Genomic DNA, 25,220 nt, shown 5'->3' with positions numbered 1-25,220 from the left:
GTTACCCCATCTATTTGCCATGAAGTGATGGGACCAGATGCCGTGATCTTAGTTTTCTGAATGTTGAGCTTTAAGCCAACTTTTTCACTCTCCTCTTTCACTTTCATCAAGAAGCTCTTTAGTACTTCTTCACTTTCTGCCGTAAGGGTGGTGTCATCTGCATATCTGAGGTTATTGATATTTCTTCTGGCAATCTTGATTCCAGCTTGTGCTTCCTCCAGCCCAGCGTTTCTCATGATGTACTCTGCATATAAGTTAAATAAGCAGGGTGACAATATGCAGCCTTGATGTACTCCTTTTCCTATTTGGAACCAGTCTGTTGTTCCATGTCTAATTCTAACTGTTGCTTCCTGACCTGCATACAGATTTCTCAAGAGGCAGGTCAGGTGGTCTGGTATTCCCATCTCTTGCAGAATTTTCCACAGTTTATTGTGATCCACACCGTCAAAGGCTTTGGCATGGTCAATAAAGCAGAAATAGATGTTTTTCTGGAACTCTCTTGCTTTTTCGATGATCCAGCGGATGTTGGCAATTTGATCTGTGGTTCCTCTGCCTTTTCTAAAACCAGCTTGAATGTCTGGAATTTCACGGTTCACGTATTGCTGAAGCCTGGCTTGGAGAGTTTTAAGCATTATTTCACTAGTGTGTGAGATGAGTGCAAGTGTGCGGTAGTTTGTGCATTCTTTGGCATTGCCTTTCTTTGGGATTGGAATGAAAACTGACCTTTTCTAGTCCTGTGGCCACTGCTGAGTATTCCAAATTTGCTGGCATATTGAGTGCAGCATCATCACAGCATCATCTTTTAGGATTTGAAATAGCTCAACTGGAATTGCATCACTTCCAATAACTTTGTTCATAGTGATGCTTCCTAAAGCCCACTTGACTTCACATTCCAGGATGTCTGGCTCTAGGTGAGTGATCACACCATTGTGATTATTATGGAGTAGCCATCATAGTCAACAAACGAGTCCGAAATGCAGTACTTGGATGCAGTCTCCAAAACGACAGAATGATCTCTGTTCATTTCCAAGGCAAACCATTCAATATCACAGTAATCCAAGTCTCTGCCCCAACGAGTAATGCTGAAGAAGCTGAAGTTGAACAGTTCTATGAAGACCTACAAGAACTTCTAGAACTAACACTGAAAAAAAGATGTCCTTTTCATTATAGAGGACTGGAAGGCAAAAGTAGGAAGTCAAGAAACACCTGGAGTAACGGGCAAATTTGGCCTTGGGATACAGAATGAAGCAGGACAAAGGTTAATAGAGTTTTGCCAAGAGAACGCACTGGTCATAGCAAACACCCTCTTCCAACAACACAAGGGAAGACTCTACAGATGGACATGACCAGATGTTCAGCACCAAAATCAGATTGATTATATTCTTTGCAGCCAAAGATGGAGAAGCTCTATACAGTCAGCAAAAACAAGACCAGGAGCTGACTGTGACTCAGATTATGAGCTCCTTATTGCCAAATTCAGACTGAAATTGAAGAAAGTGGAGAAAACCACTAGATCATTCAGGTATGACCTGAATCAAATCCCTTATGACTATACAGTGGAAGTGAGAAATAGATTTAAGGGACTAGATCTGATAGACAGAGTGCCTCATGAACTATGGACGGAGGTTTGTGACATTGTACAGGAGACCGGAATCAAGACCATCCCCAGGAAAAAGAATTTTGCAAAAAAGCAAAATGGCTGTCTAAGGAGGCCTTACAAATAGCTGTGAAAAGCAAAGGAGAAAAGGAAAGATATACCCATTTCAATGCAGAGTTCCAGAGAATAGCAAGGAGAGATAGAAAGCCTTCCTCAGTGATCAGTGCAAAGAAATAGAGGAAAACAATAGAATGGGAAAGACTAGAGATCTCTTCAAGAAAATTAGAGATACCAAGGGAACATTTCATGGGAAGATGGGCTCAATAAAGGACAGAAATGGTAGGGACCTAACGGAAGCAGAAGATGTTAAGAAGAGGTGGAAGGAATACACAGAAGAACTGTACAAAAAAGATCTTCACGATCCATGGACTAGAGTCTATGGAATTCTCCAGGCCAGGATACTGGAGTGGGTAACCTTTCCCTTCTCCAGTGGATCTTCCCAACCTAGGGATTCAACCCAGGTCTCTCGCATTGCAATCTCTAGATAGCAATCCGTTATGAGACGTAGGACTTGCAGATGTTTTCTCCCATTTACAGCCCACTCCAGTATTTTTGTCTGGAAAATCCCATGGATTGCGGAGCCTGGTAGGCTACCGTCCATGGGGTCACAAAGAGTCGGACACAACTGAGCGACTTCACTTTCACTTTTAAGAGGGTTAACAGGTAGGAAGACCAGAAGTTCCCAGGTGGCAGGAGGAAATACACTACAAGTGGCAGGCTTTTCCCCTTCTCTGTTGAGGTTACCTGGTTCTGCCTCAACTTAACTTTTCTCAAACCTTGAGCTAACCAATGGGTTTTTCTTATGTAAATGTTTTCCTTAAGCTGTATTACTGAAACTATGTATTTGCTTTGCAGTCTGCCTTTCTTCAAATTGGTTCAGCCTAAGACTAACTTTTTTTTTTTTCTTTTCTTTTCTCAAACCTGGGCTGATAATGGCTAAACAAGCCAGTATTCAGGTCATTTTTTGGGGGGGAGGGGTGGAGAATGACACACCTTTGGTATTCTATCTTAAAAATGCATGTTGTGGGACAGGGGCCTGGTGAAATTCCCTCAACCTTGACGTTTCTCTCTTATCTGATTAGCAGCTTGCTAACAGACATATGCCTTGCTAAAAACTACAGTGGGGCATTCTTTCTGCCCCCTTCTAATGTCTGTCAGAAGCTTTCTGTATCTATTTTACCTTTAATAAAATTGTTACATAAAAAGCTCTGAGTGTCAAGCCTCCTCTCTGGCCCCGGATTGAAATCCTCTCCTCCAAAGGCCTTGAAGCCTTTGTAGCACAGGCTTCAAGTTCGGATGTGGGATCTAGTTCCCTGACCAAGGATTTAACCCTGGTCTCCTGCATTGGGAGCTTAGAACATTAGCCACTGGACCACCAGGGAAGTTAATTTTGATAAAGTCCAGTTACATATATTTTCTTTTGTTGCTGAGCTTTTGTTTTTATATCCAAGAAATCATTGCCAGATCCAGTGTCTGAAGATTTTCCCTTGTTTTTCTTCTATGAGTTTTACAGTTTCAGGTCTTTATATTTAAGCATTTGATCCATTTTGAGTTAATTTTTGTATTTGATGTTAGGGAAGTGTTCAACTTAACATTTTTGCGTGTGGATATCCAGTCTTTCCAATGCTGTTTGTTGAAAAGACTGTTTTCCCCCCCATGGAATGGTCTCAGCATTCTTATTTCTGGGCTCTCTATTTTATTCCATTGGTTTACATGTTTGTCTTTATATTAGTACTGTATATAATATATATATATATTTTTTTGCTCCTGAGAAACCCACCAAAACTATTGGTGAATGCAGAATTTTGCTGCTTCTGTTTTTTGATAAGTGGTGATTAATAAAACAGGAAAAGCATATGGGAAAAAATTCTGACCCCCTACCATACACAAATATTAATTTAGGATAAATCATAGACCTAAGTGGAAAAACATAAAACTTAAAAAGATTGTTTTTTCACTTTGGGACATGCAAAGTTTTCTTGGTAATAGAAAGATAATAACCATAAATAGAAAAATTAGATATTTTCACTTCAAAATTAAACATTTCCTCTTCTCAAATCATTATGAAGAAAATGGATAAAAATCAAAGACTTACAGAAAATGTTTTTCCTGTCTGTCAACCAACTGACAGTTGTTTTTTTTTTTAAGATGTATTTTATGTTTTGGTTGCAGCGTGTCCTCATTGCTGTACACAGGCCTTCTCTAGTTGGGGCGGTAGAGGCTGCTCTTGGTTCAGGGGGCAGGCTTCTGTCGCAGTGCTTGCTGCTGTTGTGGAGCTCAGGCTCTAGGCATGCGGACTTCAGAGTTGCTGCATGTTGGCCCAGTAGTTGCAGCTCGTAGGCTGTAGAACGCTGACTGGCTGGTTGTGGCACACGGGCTTAGTTGCTCTGTGGCACCTGGGATCTTCCTGGACCAGGGATTGAACTGGTGTATCACAATGCAAGGTGGATTCTTAACCACTGGATGACCATGGAAATAGGAAGTACTAGTGATACTTGACGGAGAAGGCAATGGCACCCCAGTCCAGTACTCTTGCCTGGAGAATCCCATGGACAGAGGAGCCTAGTAGGCTGCAGTCCATGAGGTCACTAAGAGTCGGACACAACTGAGCGACTTCACTTTGACTTTTCACTTTCATGCATTGGAGAAGGAAATGGCAGCCCACTCCAGTGTTCTTGCCTGGAGAATCCCAGGGACAGGGGAGCCTGGTGGGCTGCCGTCTATGGGGTCACACAGAGTCGGACACGATTGAAGCGACTTAGCAGCAGTGATACTTGAAAGTACATTGTCAGGAGTATACTTATGATAGAAACTAGATTCTAGGGACCTAAAACTAGTTAGGGTTATAAATCACCAGTGTAAGGAAATAATTAAATTTTCTGATATTAATTGCACAAAATTCAAGCTTCAGTTTTATTTTTTTTAAAGGCATATGTGAGACAGAAGGAGGGAGGGAGGGGAGAGATGCACAAGAGAGCAGGGATACATGCAGATGCAAGATTTCTTGAATATTAAGAAGGAATAGGATCAAAAACAAGAAATGAAGGCTTTAGGTTTTTGGACTTAGCTACCTTTTTGTCTAAGATGGAAGAATGAAGAATGGACAGGGCAGATACATACAGGCAGAGAAACGCTAATAAACATGAAAGGGTGGCCATTATCTCTCTAGCGCTCCATCCAGATGAAGGTGGAAGATAATGAGGAAACTTTAAAGGGTTAAGGACTATAGGAATAGCTCTTAAGTTTTAGAAGAAAAACATTACGGTGTGTGAAAGGGGTCTAGTGTAGTTTGAATATGTTTCACATGTGGTTTTGGATTCTGATAATATCCTCCAGCTCCCTTTGACTCACTTAGGTCACTCCTAAAGTTTTATCAGTAGAGAATTAGCAGACATGGAGGAGAGGATTTTTAAGAGTTTAGTTGAACTTTAACTAGAATTTGTGGTGCTTTAGTCTGCTTCGTTGAAATTACATGAGGGAGTTCATTTTCCCCTCTTTAATTCTTAGGGTTGTTGTTTAATAATAGATGATATCTCAGTGATCTGCTTGATATTTGTGTGTGTTTGTGTCTGCCTGCTAGAAACTGAAAACACTGTACAAAAAAATCTTTGGACATGACAGTAATAAGAGTCTTCCCAGTTTCAAATACACTTAGTCATAAATTGAGTGCTTCCCAGGTGGCTTAATGATAAAGAATCCACCTGCCAAGCAGGAGACATGGATTTGATCCCTGGATTGGAAAGATCTCCTGGAGAAGGAAATGGCAACCTACTTCAATATTCTTGCTTGGGAAATACCATGGACAGAGAGCCTGGCGGGCTGCAAAAGAGTTGGGGTTGCAAAAGAGTCGAACCGTGACCTAGCAACTAAATAACAACAAAACAACCAAGTCATGAATTATATATAAGCAAAATATTTAAGTAGTAATACCACTTAGTGCAAAATTCCGTAAAGCTCAGAGTAGGGTGATTATATTATGAGAAGTGGACTTGGGTCCACTAATGGCTCATCAAATTAATTTAATAGCTCAAAAACAGCATTTTTTCCTTTTTAATGGATTAGAATAAACTAGAAAATATTGGAGCTTGCAGCATATAGTAATAAACAGTTCTGGAACTTTTAATATAAAATGTATGTATGTATGTGTTGATTTGGGTGAAAATATATTTGTTACTGTGGATTGCAGTCAAAAAGTGTTGGAAATCCATCATAGGTTATTTTGATAAATAATTGTGGGCATTATAAAAACCTTTAAAGTCCTTACATTCATCTGCTTTTAGATTCGTTAAGTTTATATTTACATTTCAACTAATTGTTGTTGTTCAGTCGTGTCTTGACTCTTTGCGACCAGATGGGCTGCAGCACACCAGGCTTCCCTGTCCTTCACTATCCCTCGGAGTTTTCTCAAATTCATGTCCATTGAGTTCATGATGCCATCCAACCATCTCATCCTCTGTTGCCACTTCTCTTCCTGCCCAGCATCAGGGTCTTTTCCAAGAGTCGGCTCTTCACATCAGGTGGCCAAAGTATTGGGGCTTCAGCCCAGTATCAGTCCTTCCAGTGAATATACAGGGATGATTTCTGATTTGATCTCCTTGCAGTCCAAGAGACTCTCAAGAATCTTCTCAAAAGCTTCAATTCTTCAGCACTCAGCCTTTTTTATGATCCAAATCTCACATCCATACATGACTACTGGAAAAACTATAGCTTTGACTATATGGATCTTTGTCGGAAAAGTGATGTCTCTGCTTTTTAATACGCTGTTTAGGTTTGTCATAGCTAATTACATAAATATATTTTAGATGTAAGTATATAAATACATATGTAAGTGTGCTTTTTTTTTTTTTTTTGGTCTTAATAGGTGCAATGGATGAGCTTCATAGTCTGGATCCAAGAAGGCAAGAATTATTGGAAGCTAGATTTACAGGAGTTGCAAGTGGGAGCACGGGGAGCACGGGCAGTTGCAGTGTTGGAGCTAAAGTGAGTAAAATTGTAATCTTTATTTGACATTTTTTCTTTGTATTAAAGTATGCATATTTTGTAAAGGATTTATATTTAACAACAAGTTAGTACTTACTATTATTTTTATAATGTATAGGAAAAAGTCCAGTGTTTTTATACCTGATTTCTAGTATAGCATACTATATTTTGCATACCATTTTACAAAAAGGCAAAATGGTTCTCTGAGGAGGCCTTACAAATAGCTGAAAAAAAGAAAAGAAAGTGAAAGTGAAAAGCAAAGATATACCCATCTGAATGCAGAGTTCCAAAGAATAGCAAGGAGAGATAAGAAAGCCTTCCTCAGTGATCAATGCAAAGAAATAGAGGGAAACGATAGAATGGGAAAGACTAGAGATCTCTTCAAGAAAGTTAGAGACACCAAGGGAACATTGCATGCAAAGATGGGCTCAATAAAGGACAGAAATGGTGTGGACCTAACAGAAGCAGAAGATATTAAGAAGAGGTGGCAAGAATACACAGAACTATACAAAAGAGATCTTCATGACCCCAGATAACCATGATGGTGCAATCACTCACCTAGAGCCAGAAGTCATGGAATGCGAAGTCAAGTGGGCCTTAGGAAGCATCACTACAAACAAAGCTAGCGGAGCTGACAGAATTCCAGTTGAGCTATTTCAGATCCTAAAAGATGATGCTGTGGAAGTGTTGCACTCGATACGCCAGCAAATTTGGAAAACTCAGCAGGAGCCACAGGACTGGAAAAGGTCAGTTTTCATTCCAATCCCAAAGAAAGGCAATGCCAAAGAATGCTCAAACTACTGCACAGTTGCACTCATTTCACACGCTAGCAAAGAAATGCTCAAAATTCTGCAAGTCAGGCTTCGACAGTATGTGAACCGTGAACTTCCTGATGTTCAAGCTGGATTTAGAAAAGGCAGAGGAACCAGAGATCAAATTGCCAACATCTGTTAGATCATAGAAAAAGCAAGAGAGTTCCAGAAAAATACCTAATTCTGTTTTATTGACTATGTCAAAGCCTTTGACTGTGTGGATCACAACAAACTGTGTAAAATTCTTAAAGAGATGGGACTATCAGACCACCTTACCTGCCTTCTGTGAAATCTGTATGCAGGTCAAGAAGCAACAGTTAGAACTGGACATGGAACAATGGACTGGTTCCAAATGGGGAAAGGAGTACATCAGTGCTGTATATTGTCACCCTGCTTATTTACCTTATATACAGAGTACATCATGAGAAATGCCAGGCTGGATGAAGCACAAGCTGGAGTCAAGATTTTTGGGGAAAATATCAATAACCTCAGATATACAAATGACATTACATGTATGGCAGAAAGCAAAGAACCAAAGAGCCTCTTGATGAAAGAGGAGAGTGAAAAAGTTGACTTAAAACTCAACATTCAGAAAACTAAGATCATGGCATCTGGTCCCATCACTTCATCACAAATACTTAGGGAAACAATGGAAACAGTGACAGACTTTATTTTTTTGGGCTCCAAAATCACTGCAGATGGTGACAGTAGCCATGAAATTAAAAGACACTTATTCCTTAGAAGAAAAGCTATGACCAACCTAGATAGCATATTAAAAAGCAGAGACATTACTTTGCCAACAAAGGTCCATCTAGTCAAAGCTATGGTTTTTCCAGTAGTCAGGTATGGATGTGAGAGTTGGACCATAAAGAAAGCTGAACGCTGAAGAATTTATGCTTTTGAAATGTGGTGTTCGAAAAGACTCTTGAGAGTCCTTTGGACTGAAAGGAGATCAAACCAGTCAATCCTAAAGGAAATCAGTCCTGGGTGTTCATTGGAAGGACTGATGCTGAAATTAAAACTCCAATACTTTGGCCAGCTGATGCAGAGAAGTGACTCATTGGAAAAGACCCTGATGCTGGGAAAGATTGAAGACAGGAGAAGAGGATGACAGAGGATAAGATGTTTGGATGCCATCACTGATTGGATGGGCATGAGTTTGAGCAAGCTGAGGGATTTGTTGATGGACAGGGGAGCCTGGCGTGCTGCAGTCTGTGGGGTCGCAAAGAGTCAGATACGACTGAGTGACTGAACTGATACTATATTTTGAGTATTTATGTTGTAATATAGCATAATAGGTTTCAAGAGTAGAAATGAATTTGTTAGATGTACTGTCTTTTTCCCATTACATAATTTTCACCTTTCCTTATCCTTTTTGTTTCTTCTTTGCCCCTGTAACTCATGTTGCTGTTATATATGTTCCTATCTGTACAGTAGTCCACTGCTGCTACCTCCTGCATAAAATGAATAGTATATCTGTTATGGCTTCCAGTGATCGATCTCAGGTTGTCTCCAACTCCCCGCTACCTCACATTGTGGTGAATTTCTTGTAACTGTTCTGTTTTGTGACTTAGTAAACATTTTTTAAAAATATATTCCTAACAGCAGAATTGATAGAGCATAGGACATGTATAGATTTAAATTGAATAAATAGTGTGTGCTGTTTATAATGGTTGTATAAAACTTATTTGCATTCAGCAGAGTGCATGAGTATTTCTGTATCCAAGAAACCCTTGGCATCATCCAGATTCCTCATGTTCGATAGCCCAGAAGGTATATTTTGCTGTGCTGTGTGTCTTGCTGGGCTGCTGTGCTGCGCTAAGTCGCTTTATCATGTCTGACTCTTTCCTACCCCATGTAACCCACAAGACTTCTCTGTCCATGGAGTTTTCTGGGCAAGGATACTGGAGTAGGTTGCCAGGGGATTTTCTCCACCCAGGGATTGAGCCCATGTCTCTTTTGTCTCCTGTATTGTTTACCATCAGAGCCACTGTTTTTCATATGTCCCTTGTATATTCTATATATTCCATGTTGATTACATACAGTGCAGATAACTTCTTTCATTTTGTCATGTCTGTTAGCTTTTTTTATAGTATCCATCATATCCACCATAAATATGGTACAGAACTCTTTAATGTTGTTGTATTCAAACTCACTAATTTTTTTTGCTTTATGGTCTATACCTTAGTATACCAACTTTTGGTTTTACTAAGAAAAACAGTTGTCACCAGTAACCATCTAGGTCAAATGATCTAGATCTATATCTTTTTTGCTATGTTTATATTTTGTTATTTTACTAATTTTCAGCAATAGAAAATATAATAGCAACTTTATTAGAAATTTTAATATGCATTTAAACATACTTAAAAATCTCTTTGTATCAAGTAAATCTTGGTGCACAAGCATCATAAAAGATGAAGGATATTGTTGTGCATCCTTTGAGCTTAAAAATGGCCCAGGTTCTTGTTGCAGAACATTGTATGATCAAGTCCTTCAGTTGAATGAATTAGTGGATGAGAATACAGTGTTTCCCTTTTTCCTCCTCTTAGAAATATATTGTCCAGTTCATTGATTCTTGAATTTGAGAAAATTCATGTAAGATACTGTCATTTGAAGACTCAGATTTTATTTATATGTTTATTGTCCCCATCATCAGTTTTAGGTGCCGTTATCTCTTTATATTTATTTTCTGATTTGTTTAATAAATGTAAATTATCATCTGTCATTTTCTTCTCTTGATCATCTTAAGTAGAAAATGAAAATTTTTTATTAGCTGGAGTTGATAAAAGCTAAAATCAGACTCCAAAGATAGTTTCTTAGTCATTTATATGTTTTTGAAAGATGATGCAGTACTTTGAGGTAAAGAAAATAACTTTATAATTTATTTATAAATTTATTTTATAATTTATTCACTATTACATCATCCTTTTAGTCATTAAATCTGTACTGTTTTTCTATTTCTACTATAAATTATCACGAAGTTGCTCAAGACAGTACGCATTTATCATCTTATAATTCTGTAGCATCTGAAGTCTGACCCAAGTCTCACTGGGCTAAAATCAAGCTGTCTGCGTTGCTGCATGTCTTTCTGGGGTCTTGAAGGAGAATTGATTTGCCACGCCTTTTCCAGCTGTGAGAGGCTGCCTGCATTTCTTGGCTGATGGTGTCCTTCCTGCATGTTCAGAGCCAGCAGTGTTGCATCTCTCTCAATCTTTGACAATCACATGTAATGGACCATAGCCTAGAAGGGCTCTTCACTTATAATTGCTAATATGATTAGATTGGGCCCACCTCAATCTGGATAATCTGGTATAATTTCCCCATTTTAAAATTCTCATCCTTAATCACATCTGCAGAGTCCCTTTTGCTGTATACAATAACATTCTGGTGTTTAGGGCATAGACATCAATGGGGAACCAATATTCTGCCTATCATATAATCATTCTTCCGTTTTATTTTAGAGGCTTCTCTTTGTTTCAGCATACTTGAATAATTGATGAACAATGAGAAGTAATGACTTCCTTTTATGATATAATAACAAAATATAGGAAAGATAAGATCAGTAAGATCCCATAATGTATTTTGGATTTATGAAAGCCGGTGGACATCTGGTAATTAATTGCAAGGTAGAACGTGTTATATTCTATTAAAAATAAATTCCTATTTTTATTCTGTGGATGGTCTCAAAGAATAAAAGTCCTGAAATATTAATTATTACAAACTGACTTGAAAAAGAAGCCAGAAAGCTAAAGTTGGGTCCAGTGGACTCTGATGGTATTCTAAAAGTGAAATTCTTGTTTCCCACCCGTGAGGCACAAATACAATTGCTTCTGTTTTATAGTTTTACTTTTATATTTATTCTTTAGCCCATTGAGGCCTCATCTTTTATATAATATTGGTAAAGATCAGGTTTTATTTTTTTCCACATAGTAAACCAGTTTTCTCCACTTCTTAAAGCATCCATATTTTCCCACTGATGTGTGATGCACCTGTATTATGTGTTGATTTGCCACGTGTATATTCTGAGCTGTCTGAAATTTACCTTACGTTCCGGTGGTCTTTCTGTGTTCTTCTGTCAGTATCACGTAAAGAATATGGTTGTGTTTTGGTTTGTCTTGTTTCTGTGGTAAAGCAAGTCTCTCCTTTAATCTTCTTTTGTAAGATTGACTCAATTATTTATGGATCTTTATTCCCTCATGTAAAATTTGAGCATGTCTTTAGTTGTTAGCACTTGGGGATGATTCTTCTTTAATAACTCATTTGTATCTTTTTCCTTTAAAGATCAAATGGAATTTTTGTCCTAAATGCAGATTGATTTTTGGAGTATTGAAATGTTTGTAAGATTAGGTTGTCCCATCTAAGTACCTGAAATGTCTCTCCATTTGTTCAGTTCTCTCTGTAGAGTTATACAGAATTTTTGGCTATTTTTATGAATTTTTTGGGCTTATTTCTGGATACTTGAAAGTTTTTGTGGCTGAAGTATTTTTTATATTTTCTAGTTAGCTCTTGGTGACCTAGGAGGTTTTTTATTTTTATAGACTGGTGTTGTGTTTAGTAGTCTTACTTTGGTCTCTTTTATTGGTTATACTACTTTGTTGATTATTTAGATTTGTCCAAGAGAAATAGTTATTTCCCCCAAATTACAGTTTAATTTCTTACACTTCATATGTGTGTGTGTGTGTGTGTGTGTGTGTGTTGGTCATGAGCTTCAGTACTATGTCTTGTCCTGTTCAAGAGGAATCATCCAAAGTTTGTCCATTAAGTATAATGTTTGCTGTAGGTTATGTGTATATAACCATGACCACATAGCAGAAGAACTTTTCCATTCCTGGTTAGTTAAGAATTTTTTTGTTCATTTGTCTTAAAAATAGTAAGTGTAACAAATTTTAAAAAACATTGAACTTTGCATTTCTGGGATAAACCCAACTTGGTTATGATATACTATTTTAAAAATTTATTAGATTTAATACATGACTAGCTATTTTAGTTAGGATTTGTACTTGTATGGTTGTAAAAGAAATAGATGCACTGACCTGAAGAGTAATATTTTAGTGAGTTTTGACAAATGTATACACTTGTAGTAATCCACATCTTTTTAAGATATAGAACATTTTCATCACACCACCTTGTCTGTTTTATAAAACAGTATCACACTATCCCCATAAAGTGAACCATTTTCTTGCTGTTTTTAATTTTTTCAACATCGTATATATGGTAGAAAATGTTCATGGGAAGATGAGTAGACGTTTACCTGTAAAACTGTCTTGTCCTGGGGTTTGTTGTGAAGAAAGGTCTTTCATTATCATTTAAATTTCATTAATATTAGTTAGTTTAATCTATTTCAGTTAAGCTTTTCAGACTTATTAGTGGATAGTTATAACACTTGAAAAAAAATCTCAATTCTTATTCATTTCTGTTTATTCTTTCAGATTCTGCTTTTCTGTTCATTCCTGCCAGAGCTCTAATTAAGTAACTGTTTCAAAGAATTTGGTTTTAATCTGTTTCAGTTTATTTTCCCCATTGATTTCTGTCATCATAATTTACTTGTTGGATTTGCTCTGTGGCTCTTCTTCCAGCTGTTGAGTTGAATGAGTTAGATTATTTATATGGCAACATAATTAATATACAGTAAAATGTATGGATTTTAAGTGATTTGTGCTGTAAGTTTTGTGAATGCATAAAATTGTGTAACCTCCACCACAATTAGGATGTAATATAGTTCTCAGAATATTCCCCCATGCCCTTTTGTACTCTGTCCTTTAGGTTGCCTCTGGTAACCACTGATTTATTTACTGTTTTTATAGTTTTGTCTTTGCAAGCCTGTCATACAAATGGAGTCAGTATTATAAATATGTAACCTTAGATTCCGACTTCTTTTATCTTAGAAAAATACATTCCTTTGAGATTCATCCATTGTTGTAATATTATCAATAGTTAATTTTTATTGTTAAATAGTGTTCTATTGTATAAAATATTGATACATTTGTTTTTTAAATTTTTATTAAAATATAGTTGATTTACAGTGTTGTGTGTCAGGTGTACAGCAAAGTGAATTCAGTTATACATGCATACATATATATATATTTTCTTTAGATTCATTTCCATTATAGATTATTACAAGATACTGAGTATAGTTCCCTCTGCTATAGGGTAGGTCCTCGTTGGTTATCTGTTTTTTATACTGTAGTGTGTAAAAAATAAACCACAATTTTTTTTTAAATCCATTTCTACTAGATAAAGAGCATCTAGGTTATTTTAAGTATTTTAAGGATTACAAATACACTTACTATAAACATTTGTATGGTCACTCCTCTTAAGTTTAGTTATTTTGAGCTCTTCTTTTGTTATAGAATTAAATTTTTTGCATTGTTTTTTGAAAATACAGTTTGTGTGACATCAGTGCTGAAATGTGCCCTGTTTTATAAACATTTCATATCTAATAGCTTCTAATTGTATTAGTTCAGATCTTGGAGATCTCCTTGTACTGTCGTATTTTTAAATCTTTAATTGTGATTATTGAGGTATGCATTTCAGCTTGTTGTTTATCAGTTTTGGCTTGATGTATTTTGATGCTACCTTTTTACATGCATATATCTTTTTTGGTTCTTTTCATGGCTACATAATTATTTTTTAGAAAATACTTGTTTTTGTTAGATCTTAAGTACTGTCCTTGGCTTTGTTTTGGTTCATATTTGTCTTAGGTATGTTTTTCTGTTCCTTTATTTTTATTATTTTTAATTGTGTTTCTTATAGACAGTATGTCTCCTCTTTTGGACGGAAAATGAGCATTTTTCTCAAATGGTGAATTCAGTCTGTTACACCTATTATAATTATTTTTATTTTCTGACTTGGTTCTGCCATCTATTGGTTGATACCTTCTAATTGATATCTTCTTGACTTTCATTCCCTTCCACTCCTTGCTTTCCATTGGACAGATGCAGTTTTTCCTGATGTTTTAAAGGTTATATGTTTAAAAAAAAAAGTTACATGTTCTGTTTTTAGTTTTATGATGAAACTCTTTAGTCATTTATTTCTGTTCTCTCTCTAACTGGTATTTATGCATTCCTGCATGGTCGCCTCTGCCCACCCCCCTCCCCCACCTTTTTGAAACAACTTTTTACTTTGAAAAGTAATACTATACTTATAGAAAAATTGGAAATATTTTATAAGAATACTTATATACTCTTTATCTAGATTTAAGAAATATAAGCATTTTTGTCAATTTTGTGTTCATGCGTATATACACATCTCCATCATCTCTTTCAAGTATCACTGTCGTCTCTGTGATAAATGTGAACAGACCTATGGCTGATTCATGTTGCTGTTTAGTAGAAACTTAACACTGTAAAGCAGTTTTTCTTCGATTAAACAAAACCCCCCAAACTGTAAACAGACCTTTTCAAGGAACCTTACTTCACTTTAGTGGGGACTAGGACTTAGGAACCAAGCTGCTGCTGCTGCTGCTAAGTCGCTTCAGTCATGTCCGACTCTGTGCGACCCCAGAGACGGCAGCCCACCAGGCTCCCCCGTCCCTGGGATTCTCCAGGCGAGAACACTGGAGTGGGTTGCTATTTCCTTCTCCAATGCATGAAAGTGAAAAGTGAAAGTGAAGTTGCTCAGTCGTGTCCGACTCCTAGCGACCCCATGGACTGCAGCCCACCAGGCTCCTCCGTCCATGGGATTTGCCAGTCAAGAGTACTGGAGTGGGGTGCCATTGCCTACTCCGAGGAACCAAGCTAGGTATGCTTAATGTTACGTGGCAATCTCTTAGAAGAGTGTCAGCTAATGTAGGAAGAATATAGACTCAGAAAATCAACATAGTGTTTCCCAGTACAGATTAAGTTAAGGATCATCAATGGATGCTAAAACCATTTAGTAAAACGTTTTGGAGAACAGTGTTTTACAGGGTTTCAAAGTTTCACCCTAATGTTAGTTGCCAAGTCCTGTCAGAACTCTCTGTGATCTCATGAACTGTAGCAACCTGGCTTCCCGGTCCTTCACTATTTCCCAGAGTTTGCTCAAACTCACATTCATTGAATTACTTATGCCATCCAGTCCAACCATCCTACTGTCTGTTGCCCCTTTCTCTTGCCCTCAGTCTTTCACAGACAGGGACTTTGCCAGTGAATCATCTGTTCGCATCAGGTGGTCAAAGTATTGGAGCTTCAGCATCAGTCCTTCCAGTGAATATGCAGGACTGATTTCCTTTATGATTGACTGGTTTGATCTTGCAGTCTGAAGGACTCTTGAGTCTTCTCTAGCACCAGTTCAAAAACATTAGTTCTTCAGCGCTCAGCCTTCTTTATGGTCCAGCTCTCACATTGTTATATGACTGTTGGAGGAACCATAGCTTTGACTATACGGACCTTTGCCTCTGCCTTTTAATACGCTGTCTAGGTTTGTCATTGCTTCTCTTCCCAGGAGCAAGCGTTTTTTAATTTCATGATCACAGTCATCATGTGCAGTGATTTTAGAGCTCAAGAGAATAAAATCTGTCACTGCTTCCATTTTCCCCCATCTATTTGCCATGAAGTGATGGGACCTGATGCCATTATCTTCGTTTTTTGAATGTTGAATTTTAAGCCAGCTTTTTCACTCTCCTGTTTCGCCTTCATCAAGGGGCTCTTCTGTTCCTCTTCACTTTCTGCCATTAGAGTGGTATCATCTGCATATCTGAGGTCGTTGTTATTTCTTTCGGCAATCTTGATTCCAGTTTGATTCATCCAGCCCGGCATTTCACATGACATACTCTGCATAGACGTGAAATAAGCCGGATAACAATATACAGCCTTGACATGCTGCTTTCCCCAATTTTGAACCAGCCCTTTGTTCCATGTCCAGTACTAACTGTTGGTTCTTGTCCTGCGTACAGGTTTCTCAGGAGGCAAGTAAGATGGTCAGCTGTTACCAACTCTTTAAGAATTTTCCAGTTTGTTGTGATCCACACAGTCAAATGCTTTAGTATAGTCAGTGAAGCAGAAGTAGATGTTTTTCTGAAACTCCCTGGTTTTTTTATAATCCTTCAGATGTTGGCAGTTTGATCTCTGGTTCCTCTGCCTTTTCTAAACCCAGCTTGTACATCTGAAAGTTCTTGATTGACGTACTGCTGAAGCCTAGCTTGAAGGATTTTGAGCATAATCTTGCTAGCATGTTAAATGAATGCAATTATATGGTAATTTGAACATTCTTTGGTGTTATCTTTCTTTGGGACTGGAATGAAAACTGACCTTTTCCAATCCTGTGGTCACTGCTGAGTTTTCCAAATTTGCTAGTGTATTGAGTACAGCACTTTAATAGAATCATCTTTTAGGATTTGAAGTAGCTCAACTGGCATTCCATCACCTCCACTAGCTTTGTTTGTAATAATACTTCCTAAGGCCCACTTGACTTTACACTGTAGGATGTCTGGCTGTAGGTGAGTGACCACCCCATTGTGGTTATCTGGGTCATTAAGACCTTTTTTTGTATAGTTCTTCTATGTATTCTTGCCAACTCTTCTTAATCTCTTCTGCTTCTGTTAGGTCCTTGCTGTTTCTGTCCTTTATTGTGCCCATCTTTAAATGAAATGTTCCTTTCGTATCTCTTTTTCTTGAAGAAATCTCTAGTCTTTCCCATTCTGCTGTTTTTCTCTCTTTCTTTGAATTGTTTACTTAAGGCTGCTTTCTCATCTCTCCTTGCTATTCTTTGGAACTCAGCATTCAGTTGGGTTTATCTTTCTCTTTCTCCTTTGCCTATTTTTTTTTCTTCTTTTCTCGTCTATTTGTAAGGCCTCCTCAGGCAACCACTTTGTCTTCTTGCATTTCTTTTTCTTGGGGATGGTTTTGATCACTGCCTCCTGTGCAGTGTTACAAACCTGTCCATAGTTCTTCAGGGATTCTGTCTACCAGATCTAATCCCTTGAATCTATTCATCGTCTCCACTGTAATCATACAGGATTTGATTTAGATCATACCTGAGTAGCCTAGTGGTTTTTCCTACTTTCTTCAATGTGAGCCTGAATTTTGTAATAAGGAGCTGATGATCTGAGCCACAGTCTGCTCCAAGTCTTGTCTTTGCTGACTGTATAGAGCTTCTCCACCTTTGACTGCAAAGAATATAATCAATCTGGTTTCAGTATTGACCATCTGGTGATGTCGATGTGTAGAGTCATCTCTTGTGTTGTTGGAAGAGGGTGTTTGCTGTGACCAGTGTGTTTTCTTGGCAAAACTCTGTTAGCCTTTGCCCTGCTTCATTTTGTACTCCAAGGCCAAACTTGCCTGGTACTCCAGGTATCTCTTGACTTCCTAGTTTTGCATTCCAGTCCCTTATCATGAAAAGAACATTCTGGGCATTGGTTCTAGAAGGTCTCATAGGTCTTTATAGAATCGTTCAACTTCAGCTTCTTTGGCATTAGTTTTTGGGGCATAGACTTGGATTACTGTGGTGCTGAATGGTTTGCCTTTGAAACGAACTGAGATCATTCTGTCATTTTTGAGATTGCACTAAGTACTGCATTTTGGACTCTCTTGTTGGCTGTGAGGCTACTCCATTCCTTCTAAGCAATTCTTGCCCACAGTGGTAGATATAATGGTCATCTAAATAAAATTTACCCATTTCCATCCTTTTTAGTTCACTGATTCCTAAAATGTTGATGCTCACTCTTGCCATCTCCTGTTTGACCACTTCCAATTTACCTTGATTCATGGACCTAAACATTCCAGGTACCTATGCGATATTGTTCTTTATAGCATCAGACTTTACTTTTACCCCCAGTCACATCCACAGCTGGGCATCCTTTCTGCTTTGGCCCAGCCTGTTCATTCTTTGGAACTATTTCTGTAGTCTTTCCCGGTAGCATATTGGACATCTGTCATCCTGGGGGGCTCATCTTTCTGTGTAGTATCTTTCTGCCTTTTTATACTGTTCATGGGGTTCTCAGTGCAAGAATACTGAAGTGGTTTTTCATTCCCTTCTCCACCCTATAGATTAGTTATTAATTATAAAAGAGCAAATGTGCCTTTAAAGTAGAGAGATGTGTTGATTACCACCATAGTAAATAAGGTTAAGCTTTGCACTAGTCATGTCACAGAGAGCTTGATATGCGCATCTCGAGGGTGATGTAATAAGAATAACACTGATCACTTCTAGTTTTCATTGCTTTGAATTTAATCATGAGGAAATACCCCTGGGGCATCCTGGTGGCTGGTGCCATGAAGAGCAAACAGAAGTAGAGGGACCATTCTAAGTCGGATGAGACAAAAAAGACTTATTAGCCAAATGCAGTGTGTGACTCTAGATCCTGATTTCTTCCTGGATTGGGAGAAAAACAATTTTAAAGGACATTTTTGAGACAACAGGGAAAATTTGAGTGTGGAGTGTATGTTGGATGATGATACTGTACTAATGTTGGTTTTGTTGTTCTTTGGGGGATAAGCTTGTATTATAAAAATACTTACTTAAATTTAATAGTACAGGTAAAGATTAGAGAGGGCTTCTCTGGTGGCTCAGTGGTGAAGAACCCGCCTGCCATTGCAGGAGATGTGGATTCGATGCCTGGGTTAGGAAGATCCCCTGGAGGAGAAAATGGCAACCCACTCCAGTATTCTTACCTGGGATTTTGCATGGACAGAGGAGCCTGGCAGGCTACAGTCCATGGGGTATCAAAAGAGTCGGACACGGCTTAGCAAATAGACAATAACAAACAACAGAACCTTACAGGATGTCAGATAGTGGTGAGCAATGACTCTTACAGTGTTTTTTATTTGAATTGATAGTGATAACGTGCCTGTGAAATGCATTGTTAATACGAGTCAGATTTTAATAATAGCAACACCAGGAGTTTGTAATGTGGAAATAAACCCATTTGAAGAATCAAATTTCTGATAATGATCATGCTCTGAGAGAAGAGGAATGAGGGAGAAAGATAAGAAAATCATCTAGGAATATAGAATAGTTCATTAAGATTTGATTTTTAGGGTTATATGTTTGCTGAAAGTAAGAAAGTAGTAAGCAGAAGAGCAGAGATACTATACATAGAACTTTTACTATGATGGGGTATAGGAGGAAGAACAAAAAGAAACTTAGTCTAATAAATATGAGGAAGAAAGAGGAAACATTTTTACCTGCTTTTACACAATATAGTAGAAGTAAAGCCAAGTGTATATTATGATAAAAAAATGAGAATCTATCTTTAGGCAGTTGACAGGAAACATACCCCCAAAATGACAAAGACTGGAATTAACCGGAAAGAAAATATTTCAGATAATCATAAAGTAAAAGACAGTAAAATCAAATACAAATTTGAGATTAGTATCTCCTCAACTTCAGACCCTTCCGAAGACTTACCATCACAGTTAAAATGAAATGGTCATAGTAGATCTTCTGATCTAGCTCTAGACTACCCTATTTGAGTGTCCCGATACTGCACTCAAACTGGTTTATTTGCCAGTTGTCTCAAATACACTTACCTAACTTCAGGTTTCTGCTCAAATGTCACCTCTTTATATAGGCATTCTATGATGCTCTGTGTATGATATTCCTATACCATTCTTCCTTCCTCCACTTAGTTTTTAAGAAGTACTTGTTTCTTCAGTTCAGTTTAGTCGCTCAGTCGTGTCTGAGTCTTTGCTATCCCGTGGACTGCAGCACGATAAGAAGTACTTACTGGTTTCTTCAGTTCAGTTTAGTCGCTCAGTCGTGTCTGACTCTTTGCTATCCCGTGGACTGCAGCACGCCAGGCCTTCCTGTCCATCACCAACTCCCAGAGTTTACTCAAACTCATGTCCATCAAGTCAGTGATGCCATCCAACCATCTCATCCTCTTCTCCTCCTGCTCTCAATCTTTCCCAGCATCAGGGTCTTTTCATATGGGTCAGCTCTTCACATCAGGTGGCCAGAGTACTGGAGTTTCAGCTTCAGCATCAGTCCTTCCAATGAATATTCAGGACTGATTTCCTTTAGAATGGACTTGTTGGATCTCCTTGCAGTCCAAGAGACTCTCAAGGGTCTTCAGTACCACAGTTCAGAAGCATCAGTTCTTCAGTGCTCTCATATCCATACCTGACTACTGGAAAAACCATAGCCTTGACTATATGGACCTTTGTTGGCAAAGTAATATCTCTGCTTTTTAATATGCTATCTAGGTTGGTCATAGTTTTTCTTCCAAGGAGTAAGCATCTTTTAATTTCATGGTTGCAGTCACCATCTGCAGTCATTTTGGAGCCCCCAAAAATAAAGTCTGTTGCTGTTTCCACCGTTTCCCCATCTATTTGCCATAAAGTGATGGGACCGGCTGCCATGATCTTAGTTTTCTGAATGTTGAGTTTTAAGCCAACTTTTTTACTCTCCTCTTCACTTTTCATTGAGAGGCTCTTCAGTTCTTCTTCGCTTTCCGCCGTAAGGGTGGTGTCATCTGCATATCTGAGGTTATTGATATTTCTCCCGGCAATCTTGATACTGGCTTCTGCTTCATCCAGCCCAGTGTTTCTCATGATGTACTCTGCATAGAAGGTAAATAAGCAGGGTGAGAATATACAGCATTGATGTACTCCTTTCCCCATTTGGAACCAGTCCATTGTTCCATGTCCAGTTCTAACTGTTGTTTCTTGACCTGCATACAGATTTCTCAGGAGGCAGGTCAGTTGGTCTGGTATTCCCATCTCTTTCAGAATTTCCCACAGTTTATTGTGATCCACACAGTCAAAGGCTTTGGCATAGTCAATAAAGCAGAAATAGATGTTTCTCTGGAACTCCCTTGCTTTTTTGATGATCCAGTGGATACTGGCAATTTGATCTCTGGTTCCTCTGCCTTTTCTAAATCCAGCTTGAGCATCTGGAACTTCATGGCTTATGTACTGTTGAAGCCTGGCTTGGAGAATTTTGAGCATTACTTTACTAGCATGTGAGATGAGTGCAATTGTATGGTAGTCTGAACATTCTTTGGCATTGCCTTTCTTTGGGATTGGAATGAAAACTGACCTTTTCCAGTCCTGTGACCACTGCTGAGTTTTTCAAATTTTCTGGCATATTGAACGCAGCACTTAATAGCACCATCTTATAGTATTTGAAATAGCTCAACTGGAATTCCATCACCTCCACTAGCTTTGTTCGTAGTGATGCTTCCTAAGGCCCATTTAACTTCACATTCCAGGATGTCTGACACTAGGTGAGTAATCACACCATTGTGATTTTCTGGGTCATAAAGATCTTTTTTGTATAGTTCTGTATATTCTTGCCACCTTTTCTTAATATCTTTTGTTTCCATTAGGTCCATACCATTTCTGTCCTTTATTGAGCCCATCTTTGCATGAAAATTTCCCTTGGTATCTCTAATTTTCCTGAAGAGATCTCTAGTCTTTCCCATTTTATTGTTTACTTCTATTTCTTTGCACTGATCACTTAGGAAAGCTTTCTAATCTTTCCTTGCTGTTCTTTGGAACTCTACATTCAAATGGGTATATTTTTCCTGTCAGTATAGTAGGACTGATCAGGGAGGGAAAAATTTACGTTTCTATAATGAAATTTTTTCTGTGTGCTTGTGTTACTTGTATGTTTTAAAAACCATCTTGTGAATATTTGCAAAAATTTTTTTCTGCTTTGAAGACTTCAAAAGTCTGTGAGTTTGTGCTTACATGTGCGCTTACTGTATATCTGAATGTATAAATGATTACATAATCATTTATAGATTCTGTTAAGCTCTCACCCCCACACTCTTTTCCTTAACAACTTGAAACTTTTTGTATTGCAATATAATTCATAGACTGTAAAATTGACTCTATGAAAGTGTATTTTTCAGTGGTATCTAGTATATCACAAGGTTGTTCAGCCATCACCACTAATTCCAGAATATTTTTATCACCCTCAAAGGAAACCCTATAAAAATTTACAGCAATTCTTCATTTTCCTGCTTTCTTCCCCTGCTCTTTGTCCCCTGGAAACCACTAGTCTACTTTCTATCTCTATGGATTTGCCCCTTCTGAATGTTTCACATAAATGGAATCAGTCATACAGAACATTGCGTTTAATGTCTGTGGCAGGTTTTTTCACCTAGTTGAGTATTTTCAAGGTTCATGAATATTGTAGTATGTGTTAGTACTCATTTCTTTTTATTACTGGATGTTTCATTATATTGATGTGTTTCACATTTTGTATATTCATTCGCAGTTGGTGGACATTTAGGTTGTTTTTATTTTTTTTACAGGAATAATGCTGCTGTGAATATTCTGATACAAGTTTTCGTGTAGACATATGTTTTCAGTTCTCTTAGGTATATACCAAGGAATGTAATTACAGCATTGTGATAGTGACATAGGAAAGAAAATAGACGAGTGGAAGAGAATAGGGTCCAGTAGCAGAGCCATTCATATATACTAACTTAATACATGACAAAGGTGATACTGCAGTGCAGTGGGGAAAGTGTGGTCTTTTAGAATAGGTAATGCTGGATCAATTGAATATCCACATGGGAAAGAAAATGACTCAGATCATCACTCCTTGCCATCATAGAAAAATCAATTCCAAGTGATTTGTAGATCTGAATATGAAAAATAAAAACAGTAAAGCTTTAATAAGAATAATGACAGATTCATAAATGGGTCACAAAAGGCTGTAGTCATAAAGGAAATCATTTGATAAATGCAGCTATGTTCAAATGATACCAGTATATGAGTGGAAGGGAAAATCATAGAGGATTCATACCCAGAATATGTAAAGAATTCCTAAAGCTCAAGAAGGAAAAAGACACACAAGGGTCAGAGCTTTAAAAGCCGTAAGGAAAATTAGATGAAGCATGCCCCATTCTTTTAACCCTACATTCATTCTTCATAGAGGCAGTACTTCTCACCTGTAGTTTTTTATTATACCACATATGTTTTACCTTTTTATGTTTATATTTCTCAATAAGATTATTACAGCTCTTTGTGGGTTTTTTTCAGTTTTTTTGGTATTTATTGACTTCCTTTTATAAAAGATGCAGTGTAACACTTAACATTATCCAACCCTCAAGCTTCTACAACCCTATCCTAATTTAGATATATTTTAGTTTTTGGTTAGATCATTATTTCATTGTTTATATTATGACTAAATTTTATTCACAGCTTTGAGATTCCATAATTATGTTTCTGTTAATACTTTTGTACAACTTTTTGTTTTTCCTAGAGTTGACTTATTTCTCTAGTTTATTAGTATTCATGTAAGCATCCATATAATCTCTAGCAGATATTATCAGTCTTTTTTTCAAATATGTTTATTTACCTGTTTTCATCTTATTTTTCTGTTGGCATAGCCTTTGACCCATAGCTCAGTAGGTAAAGAATCTGCCCATGATGCAGGAGACCCAGGTTCGATCATTGGGTCAGGAATATCCCTTGGAGAAGGAAATGGCAACCCACTCCAGTATCCTTGCCTGGAAAATCTCATGGACACAGGAACCTGGTGGGCTGCAGTCCGTGGGGTCGCAAAGAGTTGGGCACGACTGAGCAACTTATTACCTACTTACTTAGAGCCTCTGAAATCTAGACTAGTTACTCTCTGTGTCTTCTGGGTGCCTGTCATCCTGGAATCACTCTTATTTTTCATCATGGGGCTTCATTCTGTGTCTGTCCCATGTTTGAGCTTGTTTCTTAAATGCCCTATTTTCATCATTCTTGGTTTATTCTTTTGTTTGTTGGTGCAGATTTTCTAGTCATTTCCTAAGAAAAGGTAAATTGGTAGTCAGATATGTGAGACCTTGGGTATTGTCATCTTCTCACTTAGCTGTTAGTTTGGGTGTAGGATTCTAGGTTGGAAATCATTTTAACAGAGTTTTGAAGGCATTATTCCATTGCCTTCTAGCTTCCAGTGTTACTCCTGAGCACTCCAGTGCTGCTCTTATTCCTGATCAATGTAGATTTTCCTGTTTATTCTTCTCTAGAAGCTTCACATCCTTGGTATTTAAATTTATTATAATGTGTGTTGGTATAGATTTTCCTTGAACCAGTGTGATTCAGAAGTGTGTCCTTCCAATCCAGAAACTAATGTTTACTTGTTCTTTAAAAGTTTCTTCAATTATTTCTTTGATAATTTTACCTCATTAGTTTTCTTTCTTTTTTCTGGAACTCTTTTTTTGGAACAGTACCTCTTGGACAGATTCTCTAGTTTTCTTTTTTTCTTTTATTTTTTTCTCTTCCTGGGAAGGTTTCTTCAGCTTTATCTTTGAATTCATCCAGTTTATTTTCTGTGTGTTTCTGCTATCATATTTTTAATTTCCAGGAGTGGTATTTTGGGTTTTTTTAGGGGGAAGGGAGGAGTGGGGGTGGGTGGGTGTTCATTCTCTCCTTTTTTTTAACTTAAAAGTTATTTATTTATTTATTTGATTTTGACCACACTGTGCAGCATGCAGGATCTTAGACTCCAACCAGGGATGAAACTGGCTTCCCATGCAGTGGAAGTGTGGCGTATTAACTGCTGGACAGCCAGGGAAAGTCCTTTAGGATTGTTCTTAAAATGTTTCATTTTCGTAGTTTGCTGTTACTAGGGTATTCACTTCAGCTCAGTCGCTCAGTCGTGTCCGACTCTTCGACCCCATAAATTGCAGCGCGCCAGGCCTCCCTGTCCATCACCAACTCCCGGAGTTCACCCAAACTCATGTCCATCGAGTCGGTGATGCCATCCAGCCATCTCATCCTCTGTCGTCCCCTTCTCCTGCCCCTAATCCCTCCCAGCATCAGAGTCTTTTCCAATGAGTCACTCTTTGCATGAGGTGGCCAAAGTATTGGAGTTTCAGCCTCAGTATCAGTCCTTCCAATGAACACCCA

The 25,220-nt window shown here is 37.9% G+C and overlaps 1 protein-coding gene across 1 annotated transcript in view; it reads left to right on the top strand.

Annotated features, from left to right (window-relative positions):
• The window catches only part of TLK1 (tousled-like kinase 1), a 234,667-nt gene that overhangs the window by 113,775 nt on the left and 95,672 nt on the right, over positions 1-25,220 (top strand). The window contains exon 2 of the mRNA XM_010843803.1: positions 6,519-6,637. Within this exon, the coding sequence (XP_010842105.1) occupies positions 6,524-6,637 (114 nt within the window). The 5' untranslated portion in view covers positions 6,519-6,523. The remainder of the gene's footprint in view (positions 1-6,518; positions 6,638-25,220) is intronic.

Source organism: Bison bison, unplaced genomic scaffold (genome assembly GCF_000754665.1).
Source record: "Bison bison bison isolate TAMUID 2011002044 unplaced genomic scaffold, Bison_UMD1.0 scf7180017864190, whole genome shotgun sequence".
Lineage (NCBI taxonomy): Eukaryota > Metazoa > Chordata > Mammalia > Artiodactyla > Bovidae > Bison > Bison bison.
Note: the sequence above shows the minus strand (reverse complement) of the source record. Positions and strands in the feature narration are given on the sequence as shown.